The following is a 25,034-nucleotide window of genomic DNA, read 5'->3' as shown; positions in this document are numbered from 1 at the left end:
AGTTTATATTTATTACAAATTTATATTTTCATTATATTCTAGATATTAAATTCAAAGCAATATTATAAAGAATGAATGACAAAAGTTTGTATTTTGTCGTTGTTATCAAATGTTACGCTAAGTTCAAACTGCTATAAATAAAACAACAAATATGCCATCGATTTTTGTTTACAATATAAGCGACATTTAACTTAAACTTAAACGACGTAAACTTAAATCTAGGAAAATACACTACAAACGTTTTAATAATTTGTAGTTGAATTAAAAATCATTTTACTCAAATGTTTGTTTTGACCAATGAAAGTAAAAAAAGAGACAAAAAAGATGCTTCATTGCACTTTGTTGTCCTAGGAGGAATCAGTTTTCCAAAAATCAGATAAATGAGATAATTTTATCACATAAAACATTTTTGTTAAAAAAGTTAAAAATCAACATGTTTAAAATAAACGGACCGACCCTATTCATAAAAAAGCTTTACTTAAAAAAGAGAGGTAGAAAGAGTACAGTAACTCGATAGTAGTAAAGGGTTATTTAATGATGATTAATTTCACCATTTACAGCTGAGTTTATGTGTACATTACTCTGACTGTTATGTGAGCTTAATGCCACAATATCATTCACATTTCTATATAGTTATACTGGGATAATAGTATTAAAAGGACTGTCCACGACACAAATAGGCGGAGGAAAAAAATGTCAAAGGGTCTTGATTGCGATGCTACAAATACAGAATAGGCCTAAAATTGAACAGAGAACAATAGTTTCAGGTTATATTTTGAATAATCAAATTTGTATTTGTTGCAAACAGTCATTTTGAAAGAAAACTCTAAGTGTTTGGCTCTAAGTAATTTCAACCAATTGAAATTAAAGGTGTTTTTGAAATTCGTATAATAAAAATATCAATATTTTGTTTCAAAACGAAAATTATTATTATGTCATAAGTTAATGGCTAACATACGTTCCTTTGAGCCAATTGCGATCTGTGAATGACTTTACCTAGACATATTTTTGTCGAGTTCGTCGATTTCTTCGTCAGGTAGAGCTAGTTGGTCATCTGGCTGACCTCCGACACCGTAGCCCCAGGCACCTAAACATACGCACACATTTTTGGTAATGAATTTTCGTCCAAGCAGAATTTTGATTCTCTACATAACAATTGAATTCATGTCATAAATCTCATCATAAAAACATAAAACCAATAACATGCATGTTACAGTATCGAAGCAACTATTAAATTAGTATTTGTCATAAGACTATTCACGGTTTTTTTAACTCTTTTCTTAATTTTAATGTTTTATATCTTATTTTCACTAAATGATATTAAAAATGTAAAGTTAAAATAATGAAAATATATTTTCTATTAGAAAAGTGTAATTGAATGTAATTTTGTCATTGAGTGAGCTTTACCAATAGTTTGAGTTTGTATAGTCCTTGATTTCTTTTCAATATTGGAATAATACGTAACAGACCTTACGTAAGCATTCAATACATATTTTGTCTCCCTTTTTTAGTAGCAAAACTACTTCATATCTTACTCTGTCCGTCTGTCTGGATCTTGTCATGCTTTTATATATAGATTTCTGAAATTCAGTGAAAAGATTGTCATGCCTAATGACTCCCTGCTACTTTTGCCCGTAGTTGAGTTGGAACTCTTAAACTACTATCAAAGATAATTATACGAAATTGGCTAATAAGCCTAACATGAGTTACGTTTTGAGCTGCGCAATTTATGAATTTTGTTATCCTTAGTTAATTCACAAATATAATGTTTCTCAGACCTTTTAATATGCTTGATATTATGAAAATGGTGCATTATTTGCCAAATGTACCACTTTTCTGCACTACCTCTCCGATTTTGTTAATACTCTATATTTTGGTCCGTTGGGTCATTCAAGGATGCTGGATGGCCAAAAAAAAGTTTCAGAGTCCCTGGATGTCTAGATATCTAGCTATCTATGAAGGTAGGTAACAAAAATGTAAAAAACACCCATTTTTTCACAATTTTAAAAATTAATTTTTTCATCAATCTTACATCCAATCTATACATTTTATACACCAAAATGATCGTTTATTCATGTAAAAAGCGCACATAATGCTATTTTGGCCAAAACTCTAATTTTACAGGGTGTCCAACAAAAAGTGTATTTTGGATATCTAGCGTAATACCCAAAATACCTGTCCGAAAAAAATCATTTTTTTTGGCTTAAATCCTGTGTTTTATCTGTGTGCATATGTGGTATATAACGGTTCGGACCACCCGGGACTATAAGGTTGTCAAATTTCACTTTGGGACACCCTGTAAATGTGGTTTTTGCGTCTGTAGAGCTAAAACTTGGTCCAAATTGGCTATTTTTTTCAAATTACTCTAATATGAGTCTTAGTATGTTTGGCCATAGTGTTTTCTGACCAGATCAATATTTTCATATTTTTTGGACACCCTGTATTTTCAAAAAAAGAGAAAAAAAATTTTTGTTTTTTTTTAAATTTTTTTTCTATTTTTAAGTTACTTAAAACTGTCATATAGATACAGATTTTGACTAATAACAATAATATTTGCCTATTTTACAATTTTTTACACTTTTGGGACACCCTGTGCATGTTTTTGAAAAATGATGGTTTTTGCCCATTTTTGGGGGGAAGGAGTCGTTTTAGGGCCATAGACTATTTCTTAATTTTTGTAGAACTTTTCAAGACACATCATTTGTTATTTATGCAAAAACCGCAAAAACCGAACCGTTTTGCCGTTATTCACCGCTAAAGGCGGAATTTTTTTACGTTTTTGCCGTTCCGGAGGTTGTAATGGGCATTTGTGGTAAGAAAACGTTGATTTATCAAAATCCCTTTTAAATACTTTTATTTAGGTAATTTAATTTACTAAATTTCATATTAAGTAAAATTTTTTGTGCAGCTAACCGTTTTTCGTCAAGATGGATTTCAATTGTTAAAACAAGAAAATTAAGTGAATATAACATAAATAATTGCTATAACATAAGTGATTAAAGAAACATAAATCATGTGCATTTGAAATTCCTTTTGACAAAAATCGGTTGGATATACAAAAAAATTTAATTCACATGAAATTTAGTAAATTAAAATGCCTAAATAAAAGTATTTCACAGTTATCTTGATAAATCAACGTCTTCTTACCACAAATGCCCATTACAACCTCGGGAACGGCAAAAAACGTAAAAAATTCTGCCTTTGGTGGTGAATAACGGCAAAACGGTTCGGTTTTTGCGGTTTTTGCATAAATAACAAATGATGTGTCTTGAAAAGTTCTACAAAAATGAAGAAATAGTCTATGGCCCTAAAACGACTCCTTCCCCCAAAAAATGGGCAAAAACCATCATTTTTCAAAAACATGCACAGGGTGTCCCAAAAGTGTAAAAAATTGTAAAATAGGCAAATATTATTGTTATTAGTCAAAATCTGTATCTATATGACAGTTTTAAGTAACTTAAAAATAGAAAAAAAAATTTTAAAAAAACAAAAAATTTTTTTCTCTTTTTTTGAAAATACAGGGTGTCCAAAAAATATGAAAATATTGATCTGGTCAGAAAACACTATGGCCAAACATACTAAGACTCATATTAGAGTAATTTGAAAAAAATAGCCAATTTGGACCAAGTTTTAGCTCTACAGACGCAAAAATCACATTTACAGGGTGTCCCAAAGTGAAATTTGACAACCTTATAGTCCCGGGTGGTCCGAACCGTTATATACCACATATGCACACAGATAAAACACAGGATTTAAGCCAAAAAAAATGATTTTTTTCGGACAGGTATTTTGGGTATTACGCTAGATATCCAAAATACACTTTTTGTTGGACACCCTGTAAAATTAGAGTTTTGGCCAAAATAGCATTATGTGCGCTTTTTACATGAATAAACGATCATTTTGGTGTATAAAATGTATAGATTGGATGTAAGATTGATGAAAAAATTAATTTTTAAAATTGTGAAAAAATGGGTGTTTTTTACATTTTTGTTACCTACCTTCATAGATAGCTAGATATCTAGACATCCAGGGACTCTGAAACTTTTTTTTGGCCATCCAGCATCCTTGAATGACCCAACGGACCAAAATATAGAGTATTAACAAAATCGGAGAGGTAGTGCAGAAAAGTGGTACATTTGGCAAATAATGCACCAAATACATGTAATAAATATGTAGGTTGTAAAAATGTTGTATTTTAAAAAGATCAATATATGTTTCAGTTGTTTTAAATATGTTTAAATTTTATGTCGGATATTAACATGATATTAGTTTTTAAAAGTCTGTTTCTGTTACCTATTTCTTTATGAGGCTAAATTACAAGTAAAATTTTTTTATCTTTTTGTCAAATAGTCAAGTGTCATAAGATCGAACATCTGTCTTTGTCTAGTAATTTGTCATACATGTATATTGTATAAGTTATCGATAAATGTTTAAATGAATCGAAATAATTCTTTTTGTTGGCTTATGGACTCCTCCCCCCCCCCCCATTCATATTTCCAATTCTAATATTTAGGACCTTGAATGGATCCTTAACCCTTTCTTATCCTAAACTAAATGGTATACAATTTGTCTTTTAATATCATTCACGGATGGGGGCTTGATCGTTACGTTTGGTGGGATGTTAAATATAAAAACCTAAATAACTTAAAATATAAAAAAATCATGCTAATTACATAAAAATCATTTTCAAACGGACATGACAAAATATTTCCAAAATATATACATAATATAGAATATCATATAAACAAACCATTCTATAGTGAATATTATTACTGCAAAACCAAACTGTTAGACATTTTTAAAAACACATGTATGTACAGTATCATCCTACTTTGAATTACATCTTCAAGTGTATTTAACGTTTTTCATGCTAGTGTTTGTTTTAATATCCCATTCCTTTACAAAATAGTCTCTTATTCCCAAAATATTTTAAGTTGTTAATAATCATTTTCAATCTTTGTACAGCGGTAAGAATGTACTTTTGTACAAATGTTAGTTACTAAAATTTTTTCAAAAGAATATCATAGAAGCTGTACAAATCAAGTATGCTAACCCCTGTGACCCAAATTTTACAGGGAGAGAGGGAAAAATTTATTACCCTAGTCCCCAAAGTTTTTAATAGCGTTTTCTAATTCTTTGGCTTAACAACTTTTAAGACTTTTAATGAATTCTAATTGGTTGATTTATTAAGTTCAGTGTCTAAACGATTCAACCAATGATTGTAATCTAGAGAAAATAGAATATTGTGTATCATCATTGGGGATATATATTGATTTATTTGCCATTGTCTTATTCCTTTAGATCCCTGTACATTTTACGTGTGTTATATTGGCATTACAAAGTATGTCTCAGATGTAATTGTATGATGTGTATTTCTGTGAGTGCTGGCTGCAGAATGATTCTGGTGACCAACCTGCAGAATATTGTCTAGGATCTTCTCCATAGTGAAGACCAGTAGCAACATCTAGAGTAAAACATACCAGCCTCATTTCTTACATTCAAATACATTAGTCCTTCAATTCTACTTCAGGTTTATCAAGTTCCAGATTTGCTTTATTTATTAAACAAGTAAATAATAAAAAATAAATGTATAATTCTACTTCATTTTCTTGAAAATACTGGCTGGTTCCATAAAAAAAGCTAAGGGTAAAAAAAGGGAATTTAGAAATAAAAAGAAGCTTATTTGTGAAAGATCTACAATTAATTAGTTAAAAAAATTAGGACATACGTATTAAACACTACATAAGGTTTATAACAAGTAATTGTAACAAAGCTATTTATTTACAGTTCAAGTGGTTTTTGACATTATTAATTTTAATCGTTTTTATTTTGTCAGAAACTTAATGTTAATCCATTCATTTTTTTTAGAAAAAAGTATTTCTACAGCTTATTTTAGTATTAAGCCTTTGAATAGGGGGGAAGTGAAGGCTGTCCATCAACCCCCCCCCCCTGAATTATGTGTTTTTACATTTTTTTAAAATTCCTTTTTGATGCTGCAACCAAAATTAAACCCCTTAAATTGATAAAAAAAAATTAAAAATAATATCAAAAACCACCGAAATTAAAAAAAAGCATATAAAGTAACCAACCTGCAGCATACTGTCTACCGTCTCCCCCATACTGGAGACCATGTATACCAGGGTGGGGGTAGGGACGTTGTGGCGGATATTCATCATCATAGGCAGCGTCATACCCTCCGTCTCCGTACCCACCTGAAATTACAAAAGAAATAATCAATGAGAAGTTTGTTTGTCTATCTTTAATTAAAAATCTTTTTCGAAAGATAAATATTTCCTAAAATAAAATATCTTTTTTAAAATAAAAAAATATCAAATAATAAGCTTATTATTCAGAGAAAAACTTATGAATCATTTTACAAAATGTAAAAAAATACAGCTGAATGATTAATATTAAAACAAGCTAATGATGGTACATTAATGATCAAATATTTGCTGTCATGCAATACAGCAAAAAAATAGAGTATAGCTATTTATCAGTAAATTTGTCAGTTTTTCACTTAATATTTTATTGAATGCGCTGCTGTAATAATTGACTAACAACATAATCTTAATTCCCCTTTCTGTATGCGTATTTGCCATTTTGCGAATTTAGTCATCCTTGTTTGAAAAATTTACAGCTAAATATTTATGCATAGACAAAATTGTTGTATTTTTCAATTCTTATAAATTTAGATAAATAACAATACTTACACTTTTTATTTACTTTTATATATTGACACTTTTGGACCTGTATTAGTATAAAACTGTATAGAATGTATTTCTCTCTCTGAATGGAAAATACTATTCCCCATGAAAGCTTAATTGATAATGATACTAATGCTAATGGACCATTATTATTCAAGTGTAATATGTTAGCTTGTGTTCAAGGTGTTAAATAATAATAGATTGCTAAATTTTTTAACCATACAGGTTTATAAAATCATTTATTTACTTTAACCTGGATATAAAAGAGTTACACTACTAAAAAGCAAACTGTTGTTCTTTAAACCATGGACACCCAAGCCTATCATTTGTTTTTTAGGGGGAGGGGAGAAGTAGAATAAATAGATACTTAGGGGTGATTAATTAAAATGACATCCCCAAATATTTTGCCTTTTAATTCAAAATTACATGGTGTGGGGGGGGGGGTGGTGTCGTGTTACCAAATCCCCACATTTTGGTGTAAGAAATATCAAAAATTCATCTGATTTGTGAAAATTTCAACTAAATATTTTTTACTACAAACAAGATGAAAATAACAATATTGCTTACGATAAATTTTGCTTTAAAAACTTTATTATACAGCATCGGCTACGCCCCTAGATACCTCTAGTGGCACTTTAAATGTTAAATTTTTTAAAAATAATACAAGTTTCTACGATACCTAACTATGTTGCGCTCAAGTTTCTATACGTAAAAAAATAATTTGATTTTTTGTGATTTCTCTTGGGAGGGTGGTGTTACTCTCCCCCAAAATAGTTAAAATCCTTCCCGGGACCTATGAGAAGCTACCCTGTTAAGGAGAACCCGATCGGTTCAGCAGTTAGCGAGATCCTTCGGTACAAACACACAAACAGACATCCTGTTACTTTAGTATCTATAATACAAAGTAAGGATATATTATTGTTCATATTTTGTTAAGAACTGTGCACCTAAGAAAAACAAGAGAGTAAAAATCTGTAAAACAAACAGACGTAATCCTGCATTGAGAATAACATGCTCTACAAACTAACATATTTTCAATGGAACTGTACACTCATTTTTTTCCATAGTTTTGTTAAAAAATAGACTGAAAATAAATAAATAAAAGGAAACTAAGTGGTTTTCATAGTCGTGCATCCCAAATAGAGGAAATAAATTGAAAGTAAGGGCTGGGGTGGTATTTTTTTGGTTTTTTTTGTCAGGTTAGGTTAGTGCAGACCCGTCGAAATTAGGAATAGAGGTCAAATTAGTACTACCCTACATTATTTTGATTTTAATTAGGGGGAGGAGGGTGTCGGATGTTCTAGCCAGGCACCTCGACGGAAAGCACCGCAATAAAAAACCGCTTGTGTAAGGTTTTTTAATGTTATAACTTTCTACTTTGAATTGCTTATAATCAACTATTTAAGCATGTATAAAGCAAACATAAGGTTATAAGGTAAACATAACCTACTATTCCAACCTATTTAATACTCATTACATGGGTGTCCCCACGATGCCGTACAGTAACATATCCGAAATTTTTATAGTTTTCATTCCCAGTGAGAGAGGGGACAATGGACTGTTTATTACACTATTCCTTAAAGTGTTATAATAACGATTGCTTATTCGTTGGCTTAACAACTCTGGGGACTGCAGTGAATTTGGATTGGTTGGTTGATGAAGTTGAGTGGTTGAACTTTTCGACCACTGATTTTTATCTACAGAAGGAGTAGTTTTGTGTATCATCATTGGGGATGTACATCAAATTATAGGCTATTGTCTTATCCCTTAAGATCCCAGTTTAATTTATTACATAAGGCACTATCAAATCAAATATTGAATGAAGAGAGTGAAGAAAAGGGGAAGCTTGTTGTTATCATACTGATATTGAGACTTGGATCCGTCAAAAGCATTGATTTTTTCCCATTGTTTAGGCTTCTTAAATGAATAAAAGTGTGAGTTTGTGTCACATATATTTAATGTGATATAGTTCAGTTTCGCTACTCAAGGACCATGTGAATATCGTCCTTGTTTCATCATCAAAGATAGGAACAAGCTGTGTAAAGCTCTTATGTTGGGTAAATCCAATTATTTTATTGTATAAACATAGAAAAAAACCAGCCATTATAGGCGTGCATTTGGATAGTGCAAGGTGGGGTGGGGAAACTAACAGCCTTCTATTGCCCCCCGGCCCCCCCCCCCCTGTTCCCCAACTCTTGAAGGAAGGAAATTTTCCGAGTATAGATGAGTGTAAATTTTACCACTTTGCCGATCCTATCAAACACGGAGAGGGAGGGGACATTAGTCTTAAATTAGTCTGGATGGTTCCCAAAGTATTATATTACAATGTCTCATTCAGTGGCTTTAAGAATTTGGATGATTTTGTTGTAGAAACCTTTTCAATCAATAAATATAATCACCAGAAGGGATAATTCCGTGTATCATAAATGTATGTATACATTAGTTTATAGTTCCCCTGCTCAAACCCAAATCCTATGTATGCCCTTGCAACCTACCTATAGAGTATAAACACACTCAAGAGCCAATTATCCACCACATTCAATCACTTTTACAAACATTTACTTTTATGTTATAAAATAATAAGAATGAGAACAATTATTTTGAAAAGTAGCGCCGCAATTACAAGTTGTAATTATGTTTTATGAAAAAGATTAATAAAATATCATATAGTAAAAACAGAGGGAAATGTTGGGTAATTTATGCAGTAAAATTTTTTAATCAATCAACACGAAGCTAACGAATATTTGTCTTATTTATTAGGTTGTAAGGAAATTCGAACATTCAATGGTTTCGAATTAACTACACTTACAATAAATGAAAAGAATCTAGAAATATTGTAGCAGAAATGAATAAACTGCATAAATAATGTGCCAAACTTTTTGCAGTAAAAACAAAAACTGGCTTATCTAATCCGTTGACTTAAAAAATGTTAATAAATGGTTACACAACTTACAACTGTTACAAATACCAGGGCTTGGCAACTGCAACCTTTTAGGATTGATCATCATCAGTAGCCTGTCCCGGATTTGAAAAATTTTGTTAAAATTTTTGCCCCCAGCCATAATATAGTTGATTTATGCAAAATATTGACCCATGCAAAATATTTTTTCTGTAATGCAAAAATTGCGATGGTACAAGCACTGCAAAGTTTTTAAAATTTGCAAAAAAGACCTGTTTTTAAAGCTCTTGTACCATCTCAATTTTTAAGATTTTTACAAAATTTCAATTCTAGTGTGTCTATATAAACCTGAAATTTACCAAAAAAAATGGGGGCAGTCTCAATTCTAACATATAATGGAAGAAGGTGTAGCAAGTAATTTTCCAAAGTAAAAATTGCCAGATTTCATACATAAATAATGGGGTTGGGCTGGAATCGATAGATACAGATATCCGGCTGATTTGTAATTCTGGATATCAAGTATTTAGGGTGATATTGACACACTAGAATTGAAATTTCGTAAAAATCTTTAAAATTGAGATGGTACAAACTTTTTAAAATCTGCAAAAAGACCGTTTTAAAGCTTTTGTTTCATCTCAATTTTAAAGATTTTTATGAAATTTCAATTCTAGTGTGTCAATATAAACCTAAATACTTGATATCCAGAATTATAGATCAGCCGGATAACTGTATCCATCCAATCCGGCCTAACCCTATTATTTGTGTATGAAATCTGGCAATTTTTACTTTGAAAGATTACTTGCTACACCTTCTTCCATTATATGTTAGAATTGAGACTGCCCCCATTTTTTTTGGTAAATTTCAGGTTTATTTTGACACACTAGAATTGAAATTTTTTAAAAATCTTTAAAATTGAGATGGTACAAGAGCTTTAAAAACAGGTCTTTTTGCAAATTTTAAAAATTTTGCAGTGCTTGTGCCATCGCAATTTTTGCATTACAGAAAAAATATTTTGCATGGTTCATTATTTTACATAAATAAACCATATTATGGCTGGGGGCAAAAATTTTAACAAAATTTTTCTAAAACGGGACAGGGTAATCATCAGCTGTCGAGTCTAGCTGCGAGTACTTTACAAACTGTAAAATATTAACCATATTTTTAGCCGTAATGAGCGTATATAACATACTACTAACCGCTCTGGCCTGGGCTGAAAAATTGGGCGAGCGCCACTTCCGAGCCCTGGCAAAACTTTCAACATAAAAATAATTTCTATTTGATGCGCAAACTATTTATTTCTTATGCTGGCAAATCTACTTTAATCTGCATATTTTACTCGATTACACTGCATACAAATTCAGTTTCAAATTTTAAAAAAAATTTAAGAAATTTTGCAAATATTTTTATCTTACCATATTTTAAACTGTTAATTTACACTTAGATTTAATAATAGCATGATGATTTTATCCCAGATTAGCGATGCAATAACAAGTTAATTAATATTTAAGATTTAACTGTTTCGAAAAGTAAGTAATTTGACATTGCAAATAACCAGTACAGCATAAACGTTTGAAATCCAACCTCAAAATTAGAAGTAAAAAATTAAAGTTAGCCAAAATCATTTAATACAAGGATGACATCATCACCAAAATACAAATCTATAAGTACAAAAAGCACAATTGACCAACTGTAAATTAGGCTCAGTAGATGTTCAGTGGTCATAAAAAAGGGATGGAAAAAATAAAGAGAAATAAGGATACGATGAAATATAAAAATATATTTATGTCTTTTGAGGCATGAACGACATATTGACGGACCAAGTAAGATATATATATTGTATGCTCTTTGGGAAGGAAAATCTAAAAAAATAGCAGTCTATCTTAAATAGTAGGCGAGAAAATCACATTGTCCCATGAATTAAAATGAATTATAGAGTAGCTTATTTCATAAAAAATAAAAACATATATGTAGAAAGAAGATAAGAAACTATGATATCACTTATGTGCATTGAAACGCTCTAGATATGAAAATATTTTTGTGTTTTATTGACTGAAAAAAGTGGCATATAAAACTAGGTTGTATACATGTTTATTTCTTCATACTTTCATGGTTTATATGCGTTGGGAAAATTGTAAAAACAAGGATATACAATTCCAAAGGAACAAGTGTAAAAAAATGGATGAAATGTCAATATTATGTGAGCTATGAATTTATGAATAATAAACTACTTAGGTGATCAAAACGCATTTCTGAATTAGCCGCTAAAATGAACCAATTACGCGTTTAATTTTCAAAATACCAGCATATTATTGGACTTTTATTGAAAAGATGAAAAATAATCGAAATTGACCCTGGTCACGTTTACATCTATTTCAGAAGAGAAGAAATGACCAGAAAGGTAGGGGACAATGGACTTTTTATTACAAAAGTCCTCAAAGCCTTACGTCGAACTTTTTTTATTCGTTGGCTTAACAACCTTAGGGACTTATATTAAATTTGATTTGTTGGTTTAATTGTAATCTACAGAAGGAATAATTTTGAGTATCAACATTGGGGATGTAAAATATATATCAATTTATTGGCCATTGTCTTATCTCAAAAATATGTATCCAACGTGCAATAAGCCTATTAAAATAAATATTTAAATTGCATTTTCGTTTTAGTTCAAGTATTTTGTAATCATTTGTAACGTTTTGTGTCCCAGAGGTAGAAATTCAATTTAGAAAAATATGTGGGTCAGATTCTTTATTCTCATACAACAGGGGTTTGGGGGATACCAGTTGACAAAAATATTATTTTCTGTTATACTTTAGTTATGTAAGTGGCTCGTTTATTTACTCTAGAGGTAAAAACTAACATCCTCCCCCACCTCTCCTATACAATTTCTTCATTAAAAAGAATATTTATTGGGATAAGAGCCTAAAATTTATATAATACAATTTCTTTATTGTGTCTGAGATCCTAATAGACACACATTCTTAGGTTTACTGTATGTAATGTGTAATACAAGATTGTAGATAGTGTCATATTGAGACCAATATTATGCATTAATCAGATTTTTTTTTGGGGGGGGGGGAGATTGGTCATAAATTTCTGAAATGTTCTGGCCTTACGACAAAGCAATGCTATACATTTTACTATTGGTCAATTAAAATAATGGCCTATCATTGGTCATTTGAATTGTATGACGTCATGTTTTATAGGCACATAAATTGCTTCCTTACAACTGTAGTTGGATAAATTAATTTTTTCTATTTTACCTTAATTTCCAAATTTTGTTAATGAAAAGTACTCACAGTCTGAATTTAAATAATCTTTTGCTTAAAAAAAACCTCACAATTTCTTTTGCTAATTTTGCTAATATGTTTTTGCAAATATGGTCGGACAAGAAAGTTGAGTATGGTTATAGAATAGGGTATAATTATCGGATTATTGGAGACTAAATGGTAAAAAAAGGAATGTCAAAAATATTTCTTTCATTCTTTTTTCTCATATAATAAAGAATTCTAACCATACGATTCATTTTTACATTGAGGATTAACATTTTTTAAAGCGAAGCTTTTCTATAATTAGGGTCGGTCCGTACGTCCGTGACAGATAGCTTTTTTGTTAATTTAGGCACGTTAGAATTGTCCTATTGATTTTAAATTTTGCATGGTGATCCCTGTAGTAGTTAGGTACAATTCTGAAAGCGTAGCATCTCTATAATCGTTACCATCGTTAACATGTTGATTTTTTAACTTTTTAACAACAATTTTTTATATGATCTATATATTCGATTGATCTGATTTATATATCCGATTGATCTGATTTTTGGTATACTGATCCCTGGGACAACAAAGTACAATAATACAAGCAAAGCAACTCTATAATCAAGTCCTAAAATTGTAAGTATGTCCTTAAACATTATCCTGCACCAAGCAATTTTTCAACAAATTTACTTACAATTTTGCTTCTGACACTCAACTGTTAATGCCCTTTTGTCCTACCGATTCAGAACTTCGCTTTTATGGATGTTGTCATTTTTTAGATATAGCTTCTTTTAAAGATGTTAAAATAAAAGTTTTGTATATCCGTTTGCATTGAAGTATTTTTTGTAGCAAAAAAGTCACTGAAAAACTTCAGTTCAAAATAGTTAAATAGATAAAAAAAAAGATTGAAGAAATGAAAAAAAAATGAAAAAAAATGACGGCATACTGGCCTACCATTGTTCAATTAAAATGTACGCTGGCCATTCTTTAAATCTTTCAATAATTTGCATATTAGTAAAGGGAGTGTGGGAGAGTCAAAGCCTCCTTAAACAAGACATTAAGAAGAAATATCACACCTAAAGGCTATCCCCACGCTACTAGCTGAATGAAAGCTAGAGTAAAAAATCAGCCAACAAACAAAAGAGATAATGAAAGAAAACTTACAGATAGATTGCAAGATATGATTACTTATAGAGGAGCTTCGGTAATAAACCTTTTTTTATGAAAGTCTTTTGTCACATCAAAATCATCTAAAGTTGAAACGAGATAAGATTGGAAAAAGAAGTGGTTGTGGGTAGGGATCTCAAGGGATAAGACAATGGAAGATAAATTAACATTCATCCCCAATGAAGATACACAAAATTACCCCTACTGTAGATTACAATTTTTGGCTAAAACGTTTGGACACTCAACTTATTGAACCAACCAATTATAATTCAGGAAATTTCCCCAAAGTTCATAAAAAAAACGTTATCATAAAACTTTTGGGACTATTATAAAAAACAGCCCAATGTCCCCTCCTTCCCTGGGTTGTGGGAGATATCGAGGTGACATTTTATCATATTCATTCTTAGATAAAGGAAAAAGAATATCAAATAATAGGTGTTAAACACTCATGTATAAGGCAAACAGTAAAAAATATTTCCTCTGCATTTATGGTTTTTTTTTATAAAAATTAAATATTCAAATGTCTCTCCTCAAAGCTAGTTTTTAAAGAAAATTATCTTACCACTTTTACTATAGGTAAAAAATTGCTGACAATTTTCTGGAAGAATTCGTAAATTTTTTAGGTATTCTCAAAACTTGATATATTATATCTAACATGTTTGTAATTTGCTTTATCTAAAATAGCATTAAAGTTCTAATTGTAACTCTATATTATCGTTTTCTATGATTTAACAAAAATTTAAATTCCTATTGAGACTTTGTTCTTTAATTTTGCCTCCAGGTAAAATTCTGGAGAGATAAAAAGATTGGAAACAATAAAAGCAGAATGAATAGAACAGAAGCAGTTGAACAAAAAGTGTTTTCCCTCAAAGAGCCTTGTTGGGCACTGAAACCCCCTCCCCCTTATTATTTTAATAAAGCTGAAAGTTATGGGGCTATAGTTTTTCGTTTATTGGTTTATTATTTTAGGTGAAGTTAGGCTAGTTTATATATGGTAGTGGTTAGACCTGCAACTTTAAGACATTGCAGGTATAGGCCATGCAGGGTTATGGCCCTCAACAGTGGCAAAAACACCTTGCCTCCATAATTTTCAATTCATTAAAAAACAAAGGGGAGGGGTGTAAGTCCTTTACAGGGACTTTAAGGAAAAGCACCGATGAACTCTGATTCTAATATATCATCTAAAACTTTACAACAAGGATAACATTAATCATATTTGCAAATTGAATAAAAATTTGCAAAACTTTTCAAACCAAATCATAGTATTACTTAAATGTAAAAAAAGTATCCCCCCCCCCTCTCACATCTCTAAAGCGAACTTCAAGGCCTCCAGGGGAGTAGACGTTAGTTGATAATAAACTTAGCATGATGTGTGAATCTAATCATGTTAGGAAGAAAATTAATATTTTCTATTATGGAATATTTACAATATTTAGATAATATTTTTATTATTTATCAAAAGATAATCTTATCATTCATATTATTCATAAATGCTTAGTTTCTGGATTTTTCAGGTTATTCGGATTTATTCACATATATCTATAATACAAAGTAGAACGATGTTTGTCTGTCTGTCTGAAGCTTAAGATCTCAGTAACCACTGAACCGATTGGCCTCTACTTTTCAGTGGTCCTGTGATGGTTAAAAAAAATAATCCTTTTCAAAATTAAGATAGGTAGTCGACTAACTAACCCCCCCCCCCCCACCAAAAAAAATCCCTCTCCCCCTCGAATCTTGTTTTTACTTTTCTTTTTTTAAAAAACTGGTCAAAATCAACCTCTCCTCCTTTCAAATACCCCTAGAGGCGTAGACGCTAGTACTTATATAAATATTCAAAATAAAAACTGTAGGTTTTCTTGCAAATTCCTTTCAGTACTTCTTCAACTGAAATATTGTAAAGCTAGTTGCTTCTCCCCTAGCCTCTAGCGAATTGAAGGAGGGGTGAGAAAGAAGCCTATGACAACTGCAATTCAATTAAAAAGCTTCCCTTAAAAGTATGTACATTGTGCAACTCATTTGGACTAACAATTTCCGATAAATATTCCGAGATACTTGATAAATTTTAAAAGTCATAAAATTAGCAACATTTAATATTCTTTGTCAAACGAGGTTTTTATTTGATTTGTTACTTTTGAATCTTTTTAAAAGACATTTAGATTTAAAATCTAATGCACTGTTTGTGACAAGATTATTTTCTATTCAAGTTATTTCAAAATTCATAAATCTTATCATTCCCCTAGCTTCATAAATCAACTTTGCCATAAACTATTCTACACAAAAACTTTATATATATAAATGTTTTACTCAGTACAATTTGTATATTTTATTTAACTATTTTAAAGTAAAGTAAATTCCTTTGGCATTTAGTAGCACAGCTATCCTATAATTTGGGCATGTTTGACCATGAATTACCATAAAAAATTATGAGGTTTCCAAATACCGTGTACACTGAACACATCCTATGTAAAGTAGTATGTTTTTTAGTCTGTAACGAAGCATCTCGCTAACCACTGAACCAGTTACAGTGTAGCTTTTCATTGGTCATTTAATATTTCTCCTTAAAACTAAAATGACTTCACCCCCCTGATGTCACCTAGAGGCCTCTAGGGGCGTAGCCGCTAGAATATAAAATAGCAAGAACAATTATAACCAAAACAAAACATCACACACATACTATTATGGTTACTAAAATGAACTCACAAATAAAATCTAGCTATGATCTTCAATACAATTTTACTTTTATCATGTCATTTTAAAATTACATTTACAGCAAAATTGAACAAACTTTCTTTTACTATTGAAGTAATACAGCTAAAATCTTTGATAAAATCGAACCTAGTAAAAGTGTTTGACTTTGATTATGACGTAAATAAAATTGGCCAATGAGAGGCCAGTATACACTGTAATTGACCAATGGTAAAATTTATAGTGGCCTCTCATTAGCTATTTTTTTACGTCTAAACCAGAGTCAGACACTTTTAATAGGTTCATAAAATCAATTTGTTGTTGCTGTGCTATCTATTGATATAATTGTTCTTGCATTGCTGAAGGACAAATAAAATCTCTCACTCAAACTAAAATGTTTATACCTTTATAAAATCCTAATCAATGTTTATTATGTTTTCTTTCAAGAGTTTAATTACAAGAATATTGAAAAACGATTGTATTTCCTATTTATTCCTATATATACATACAGTGAAGCATCTTCAAGAATTATTGTTAACTTAAGCAGTTATTTTCTAATTCTCTTTTTTAAATTATGTATAATACAAAGTAGAACGATGTCTGTCTGTTTGTTTGTTTGTACCGAAGGATCTCGCTAACCACTGAAGTACTACTGGGTACCACCACCAACTCAAGAAAAATCGCTCTAGAAAAAAATTATCCCCCCCCCACAATTTTTTTTATTTATTTTTAAAAACACTAAAATCAAAAATTTTGTTTTAAGTCTAAATTTTAATGAATTAAGTGCCGCTAGAGGCCTCTAGGGGCGAAGTCGCTAGTATTTTAAAATTGATTATTCTTAAAACTAAAATTATAGATAAGAATTATTTGTCTATCCTAGTACATTCGGGGATATAAGGGATAAGACACTAAATGATAATTTTAAAAATACCATTTTATATATTAAAATCAATGGTGGATAAGTTTGGATACTGTTGGTTTGTACAACCCAATCAAGAATAGATATGAGTCACCAAAGTTTTGAAGCCGACTAATGAGATACCTGGCTTCGGGGGACCTGGACAATTTACTGTCTATTATCCCCTTCCTCCCTGACAATACACCTATATAAACAAGGATGACAACATCCATAAAAGCGAAGCCCTGAAACGGTAGGACAAACGGACATTAACACTTGTATTGTGTTAAAACTGAAAAATCAGAATATAAATGACGCAAAATTGTGAGTAAATTTGTTGAAAAACTTCTTGATACAGGATAATGTTTATGGACATACTTACATTTTTAGGACTTGATTATAGAGTTGCTTTGATTTTAAGATTGTACTTTGTTGTTCTAGGAATCAGTATACCAAAAATCAGAACAATCGGATAATTAGATCACATAAAAATTAGTTGTTAAAAATGTAAAATATCAACATGTTTAAAATGGACGTATGGACATTCTGGTAATGATTATAGAGTTGCTACGCTTTCTAAATCATACCTATCTACTACAGGAATCACCATTCAAAATTTGAAATCGATAGGACAATTCTAACATGCCTAAATTAATGAAAAAAGCTATCCATCTCAGACGTACGGACGGACGGACCGACCCTAATTATAGAAAAGCTTCGCTTTTAAAAACAAGATATTTAAAGTAACAGTATAATGGCCTTATAATTGAACCTTGTCCATTTCACATCCCCTACTAACATATGTATATTGAAAAATCTATAAAAATGCATTTTTATATTTTCCATGATAAGAAACCATTAAAGAATTTATTTGTATTGAAAATCAATTTGTTACATCAAACATTCAATATTATATTAAGGTTAACTTATTTTAAGTATATCAGAATTTATAATTTTATATTTTTCATTTCACTTAAACCTTTTATGCATTTAGATAAAACCAAGAATTAACAAAAACATAAATTTTAACAATTAGGGTCGGTTCGTCCGTCCGTAAAGAGATAGATTTATACAATTATTTCTACGAGTTCTAAACAATATTAAAGACGTTATTAATTTCAAATTTGTTGATGTTCGTTTGTCGGACGGACCTTATAATTTGATACGCTTTGCTTTTATAGATGTTGATATCCTTGTTGATGTTGATAAGTCAGAGTCAAATTTTCCAGATATTGGGTTAAAACGTCTTAACCCCTGCGATAGTTTTACAAATTCTTATTGCTTAGTGAGTCTAAAACAGATTAATATCCGCTGGATTAAAACCATAAAGCCATACTAAAAAATCATGTATCGTTTCGCATATATCCAGTTTTCTACAAATGTAAAATGTCAAATCATAATATTAAAACCTTTTTTGTAAGCCCATGCCTTCGGCATCTTGTACATTTTTATATCCGCGGAAAGCTATTTACAATAGGATGCGATGAATTTAATATTACCTGCAAATCCGGCAGAATCCCCGTATCCAGCATAATCCTGGTAGGTCTGGAAAGTATCGTTGCCCCCCTGAGCCTCTCCTCGAGCTAAGGCGGGAGCCATCATAATTAGTTTACTTTTTACTCACTAGAGAGCGCTAGGCTCGCTGCAAGGCAGTTCAATTAGATTTGTTTTACTAAAATAGTTTTATTCACTTGGTTATGTATTACACTTGATTGTTCTTCGGTAGAAATCTGAAGAAAAAATAATAAAATTAATTAGTTAAATCTTATAATTAGTCCATGTCTAAGTGCCTAAGCTACTCTATAAGTGTTTGTTTCTGTATATATATTGTAATGTAAGGGAGTTGCAACTTTTAATTTTAAAAATTTTGTCTTTCATTTTCTTTTATCTAAATTTCTAATAAAATAACAGTGGAGACTTTTTTTTTAAATTTCTTTAAAATCTGCCAATAAATTAATTTTTTTCTTTTAAATTGATATAAATGACGGACAGACAAATTTAAGTAAACAGTAGTATTGCTACTTAATGTGTTTTTGATTTAATTTTTCCTAATAACATACACTTAATAGTTACATAATTTCTAAAATGAAAAATATTTTATTAAGGCTAGATACTCTTTTAATGTAACACATACGAGAAACATATCATATACAACATACATACTATATGAAAGCCTATGAAACCAATTTCGGTTAACAAATTTGATTACAGGCATTCTCTTTATCTGACTACACACACATATATATCTATTACATAGCATATTGGTGAAGCGAGCAGATAGCAAATAGTAAATAGAATTACTAGTACATTACTCTCATCTATCATATGTAAATTGTATACACATAGACGGGTAATGGGAATATGGTGTGTTTACATACTTTTTATTAGGGTTATACATCCGCTATTTCAAGCTTTTCATCATGATTAAAAGCAATGGCAGTTACTAACAGTTTATTGCAAAATGGAAATTATTTTTTAACGCTAATTAGAACATTAGAAACAAAATTTAATTATTCAAGTTTAAAAAATATTTTTTTTTGGTGTATAGGCAAGGCATAATTAATGTTTGTTTGACATTTGTAAAGCATTTGATGTATGACTGTATATTTTGAGAATTAGTTGAAAAATTAATATCTTTTAATTTTTAAATTCAATATTTATTTCAACTTAAGAACAGATAAATATTTTAGAAATGACTCAGAATTATTATTTTAACTTCGTAATAACTAGAAAATGGCCAAAACTGTCCCAATTAACCAGACACACACACACACACACACAGACCCATACACAAAACATTTATAAAAATGTTAAGATGAATGAATGAAACATTAGATAGCAAGGAGGATAGAAAGATAGCAAGATATAGAAAGTCAGGGCATTTATGTCCTGGAGACAATTAAATGATCAGTTTTTAAAATTGATATATTTCATAATCACTAAAAAGAAATACAGTCTTTTTTTATCTATCTCAATAATCTGTATTTATTAATGTAAGTACTATTTATATACATTACGATTTCAGACGTTAGCACTTTTGAGGAAGTCTTAGTATTTTTTCCAGTGCAGGTTTTAAGCTATTTGTTTTGGATAGGTAGATACACCTAAATTATTCATGCATTTTGCTCTTTCGAACCAACCTTCTTAAATAGGGCTAATATCTTAGAGGCTAGGGGCTAAATTCTAAATACTAAATAAAATTTAAAAAGCCTGAAAAAGGTAAAAGCGTTAATCTAAAAATGAAATGTTTAAAGACTGTACCAAAGTATTTCAGGTATGCTTTTCTTTCAAAGTCACAGGTCTGCTCTATGATCAGCTTGATTAATACAAACAATTTAGAAGGATTTTCTAAATAGCTTTCCTCTTTAAATCCTTGATATCATTAGCTTATTTGTAAAAAAGGATGACAGCTTCCAAAACATAGAAAATCATGTCACACACGTTAGTGATCACAAAATTTGAATTTATGACATGAGTTAATGTATGTTACATGTAACTAAAAGTTAAAAGTTAAAATCTTTTATGAAAAATACCATAGAACAATTTAGTATTTGAAAATATTTTTACTTTACATTTTCTCAATATTATAAAGGTTTTTTATTTAAAGCCTTTTCTATTTTAGCAATGATACTTTTTGCTTGCGGAAAAACTACAGGGAAAATATTTTTATCAGGTGTCTAACCCTTCCAAGAAACTGATATTAATGTGTTGCACTACCTGTTGCCTTTTAAGCAGAGTTTTCAAGTTCATTATCTCTTGAATTACTAAAAATATGCCTTACATGTCAAAAAAATCGTTTCATGTTGTTGAAAGTTTAGCTAATAATCTGTGATCTTACATAGCACATAGCACTTGAAATATTATTTAGAAGGTCAACACAAATGTGTATTTGAGGGACAACATAGTTTAGCTCTCAGGGATCTAATGGGATAAGACCATGGCCGATAAATTGATTTACACCCCAATAATAATACACAAAATTACCCCTTCTGTAGATTACAATTGGTAGTTGTAACGTTAGGACATTCAACTTAATGAACCAACCAATCAGAATTCAATAAAAGTCCCAAAAGATGTTAAGCCAAAGAATAAGAAAAGGTTATTATATGACTTTGAGGACTAGTGTTATAAACAGCCCTTTGTCTCCTCCCTCCCTGCATACCTCTAGATACATATAGGATAGGGGAGATATATGGGGAATATTATAGTTGCATTCTAGCTTAGTTTAGAGTTCAAGGTCGTGTAATAAACAGAAAAATATGTTTTGGTATTTTTATATCCCTTTAACAATATATAAAAATCTACAGTTTCACCAGTAGTTAACATTTAAATTATAGGTTAGGTTAAGTAAGGATTTACAGAAGCCCGTAGGGATAGGAACACAACATGGTTAGAACTCCTGGATTCACTTTATTTCACCCAAAAATCATGTTTTGATATTATATCAAACTTACAAAATATAAAATATGTACTATATAGTGGAAATATAAAATTTTTAATAACTATACATATAAGTATTTATATTCACTTTTTATTGTCATTTTGTCATAAGAGCAAGGAATAATCAAAAGCATAATTACAAAAGTCACTTTGTATAACTTATACCAAATAAAACCAACAATAATAAAAAAATAGATATATAAAAATAATGTTTTCATTTTTTAATGTATTGGTACGTTATGAAGTAAAATCACCTGTAAAATACAAACTGTGGGCTGTGGAATGCGCTGGAAACAAATTCCGGCCAACTTAGCCTCTAGCCTTTCCCCTGCAGAGCACAGGAAATGCTACCCAGCCTCCAAGAAAATGTTTCACAGGGGTTTCAGGCACTAGGAAAGGTTGGGGGAGGGTGGGGAGGAGTTTGGAGTTTGGGGTGGCTTTCAAGCTTCAAAATGGACAAAGGAATGTTTCTTTATTTGAGGAGAAGTTTGTTAAATGAGAAAATTTCAAGCAAAGTTTATAAAAACATGGAATTGTGCGTGTATGTGGCGTGGCTAGCCGTGCTGGGTCAATGTACTGGGCAGGTACAACTTTATATTATACACACAGAGACACTGAAACTACAAATTCACAGGAAGATTATAATCAACAATGGGTGTTTATTGGGGTATGGGTGTAACAGGAGTAGGTTCAGGTGTTATAAATTTGCACCCAAGGGGGGGTCTCCATTTTTATCAGAATTGCTGAAAATATAAACAAAATATTAGAATTATAAATTTAAATACACGAATAGATTATTGTATGACATTTACTATTTATCAGAGAAAATTGCTCTTGTCTCGTGCTTATAAAAAAAAAGGGACGATTTCATCGACAACGCAATGCAATATCCTTAAAAAACCTACAGTTATGCATCTTTGTTAACATATAGGAAAATGTCAAATTGTAGTTGTAATACTCTGATCAAGATTTCGAACAGTAAACAATTAAATTCTTACAGAAGTTTGAATGAAAATAATAATATTTTGAAACTACTATAATACAGAAAAGTTAATAGTACATCATTGACCCCTAACAAATACACAGAAGTCTATTCACACATCTAACTACAGTATGTTGACAACTGTTTTGAACAAATATTGTAAAAAAAAAGTGAAAACAAACAAAGTAAATATTAGACAGACTTCCTGTCAGTAGCGTGCACAGGGTTTTGCAGACAGGGGGAAAGGAAACCAACCAAATTTCAGTGGTAGGGGGTATTGACACCCCTTTGTATACCCCCTCTAACACACACGTAGGATTTCTGTGTTTAATATAAAATGGAAGAAAATATAATTGATAATATCATTAGATTTATTTGATTAGTAGCCCATCTGATATATACTTAGGGCTGCGTCTGCATGTCTGACCCACCGTTCGTCGTTCGCAGTTTCGTAAGATCATTACACAGTTTACTATTTGCTTTTAGTTTTAAAATGAACACAGTAATAGTGTCTGACTGATTATGACGTAACAAAATAAAATTAGCCAATGAGAGGCCGTTATTGACCAATGGTAAAATTTATAGTGGCCTCTCATTGGCTAATTTTTTTTGTTACGTCATAATCAGTCTGACACTATTACTGTGTTCTTTTAAAATTCAATTGCTTCAAAGAAATGGGCAATCGTACACAATACATGCAAGGTAGTAATGTTTTTTTTATTTATTTATTCATTAATTAAGTCTAGGAATGGTTTTATGCTACTTACAAATTATATAAAATCTTATTATAAAACAGTGTTTGGCCCAGGGAATTATTTTTACAAATGAATATAATACTATTTCTCGTATTCATTCGAATCCGGTGGATAGGAACCGGTTCTCATCCATACGAAAAAACTATGTCTAGCATCGTATTATATCCAGCTTTCTACGAATATAAAAATGTACAATCATAAGATTAAAACCAGTTTTTTTAGCCGGTGCCTACGGCACCTCGGGGCTAAAAAAACTTGTTTTAATCTCATAATTGTACATTCTATATCCGCGGAAAGCCGTTTATAATACGATGCGAGAAATAACTATTATTGAATATCTTATTTTATATCAAGTTTTTTTTGTCTCGGTAATGGTAAATATAAGGCTATAGACAGACAGACAGACAGACACAATTACTAGACAGCTACACTTCTTTAAATCCAGGAAAAGGAATTGAAAATGTAAGATGGACAAAACAACAAAATCAATGTACGCATTTTTTTAACTGAGACAAAAAAGTTTTGAAAATAGCAATATCTTTTAAAGAAAGCCTAAACAATTTTATCTTTGCTTAATTCTTAAGCAAAAATATTTTGACACATTAAATTATTTTCAAGTTAAATATATGAATTGTCATTTTATTTGATTGATTTTTTTACAGTACACATATATTTAAAATTGCGTAAGTGCTTTTGCAAAATATGTCTAAAACGCACCTTAATCAAAGTTGTTAAGTACTTATTTAGTTTTTAAATAAAATTCACTTAAAATTTCACCATATGGAATGTCCCAAATGTTAGCTGTGTCTTCAACAGGTAGCTCTTTATATTTTACTAAATGATAAAAAGAGAAAACAGAGAGAGAGAGAGAGAGAGAGAGAGAGAGAGAGAGAGAGAGAGAGAAGAGAAGAATTTTGTTTACCAACTGAAGGCTGTTCTTGTGAATTTTTCATTGTTAATAACAAATCAATATTCAGTCCTTACTTGCGCGGCAATTGCTGTGATTTAAAAATGACTGATCGGCTGGAGAAACCACCTTTTGATTCTCTATTTCTCTCGGAGACGAGTATCACCGCAAAAGAGAGAAACAGAGAAAACGTAAATACAAGAGTAGAAACTAGGAGCAATACAGAGAGAATTATTAAGGTAGCGTTAGTGCAAGAGAGAGAGAGAGAGAGAGAGAGAGATAAAGAGGGTACGAGGTACGATCGTGGGTTAAACGAAACCAAATCGTTCCGAAGTTTTACTCAATG

At 30.7% G+C, this 25,034-nt stretch overlaps 1 protein-coding gene across 13 annotated transcripts in view; it reads right to left on the bottom strand.

Annotated features, from left to right (window-relative positions):
* The window catches only part of Ptp36E (protein tyrosine phosphatase 36E), a 72,270-nt gene extending 49,483 nt beyond the window's left edge, over nucleotides 1-22,787 (bottom strand). For 8 of the 13 annotated variants that reach the window (XM_080163251.1, XM_080163271.1, XM_080163244.1 and 5 more), the window contains exons 1-5: nucleotides 22,299-22,787; nucleotides 19,104-19,334; nucleotides 6,090-6,212; nucleotides 5,414-5,464; nucleotides 997-1,087 (exon numbers count right to left, since the gene is read on the bottom strand). In XM_080163251.1, coding sequence (XP_080019377.1) covers nucleotides 997-1,087; nucleotides 5,414-5,464; nucleotides 6,090-6,212; nucleotides 19,104-19,206 — 368 coding nt within the window. In that variant the 5' untranslated portion in view covers nucleotides 19,207-19,334; nucleotides 22,299-22,787. The remainder of the gene's footprint in view (nucleotides 1-996; nucleotides 1,088-5,413; nucleotides 5,465-6,089; nucleotides 6,213-19,103; nucleotides 19,335-22,298) is intronic. The other 5 variants (XM_080163303.1, XM_080163319.1, XM_080163337.1 and 2 more) reach the window with 1 other exon arrangement.
* Between the last annotated feature and the right edge of the window lie 2,247 nt (nucleotides 22,788-25,034).

The sequence above is a fragment of the Acartia tonsa genome, chromosome 1 (assembly GCF_053477335.1).
Source record: "Acartia tonsa isolate MP-2025a chromosome 1, ASM5347733v1, whole genome shotgun sequence".
NCBI classification, from domain to species: Eukaryota; Metazoa; Arthropoda; class Copepoda; order Calanoida; family Acartiidae; genus Acartia; species Acartia tonsa.
Note: the sequence above shows the minus strand (reverse complement) of the source record. Positions and strands in the feature narration are given on the sequence as shown.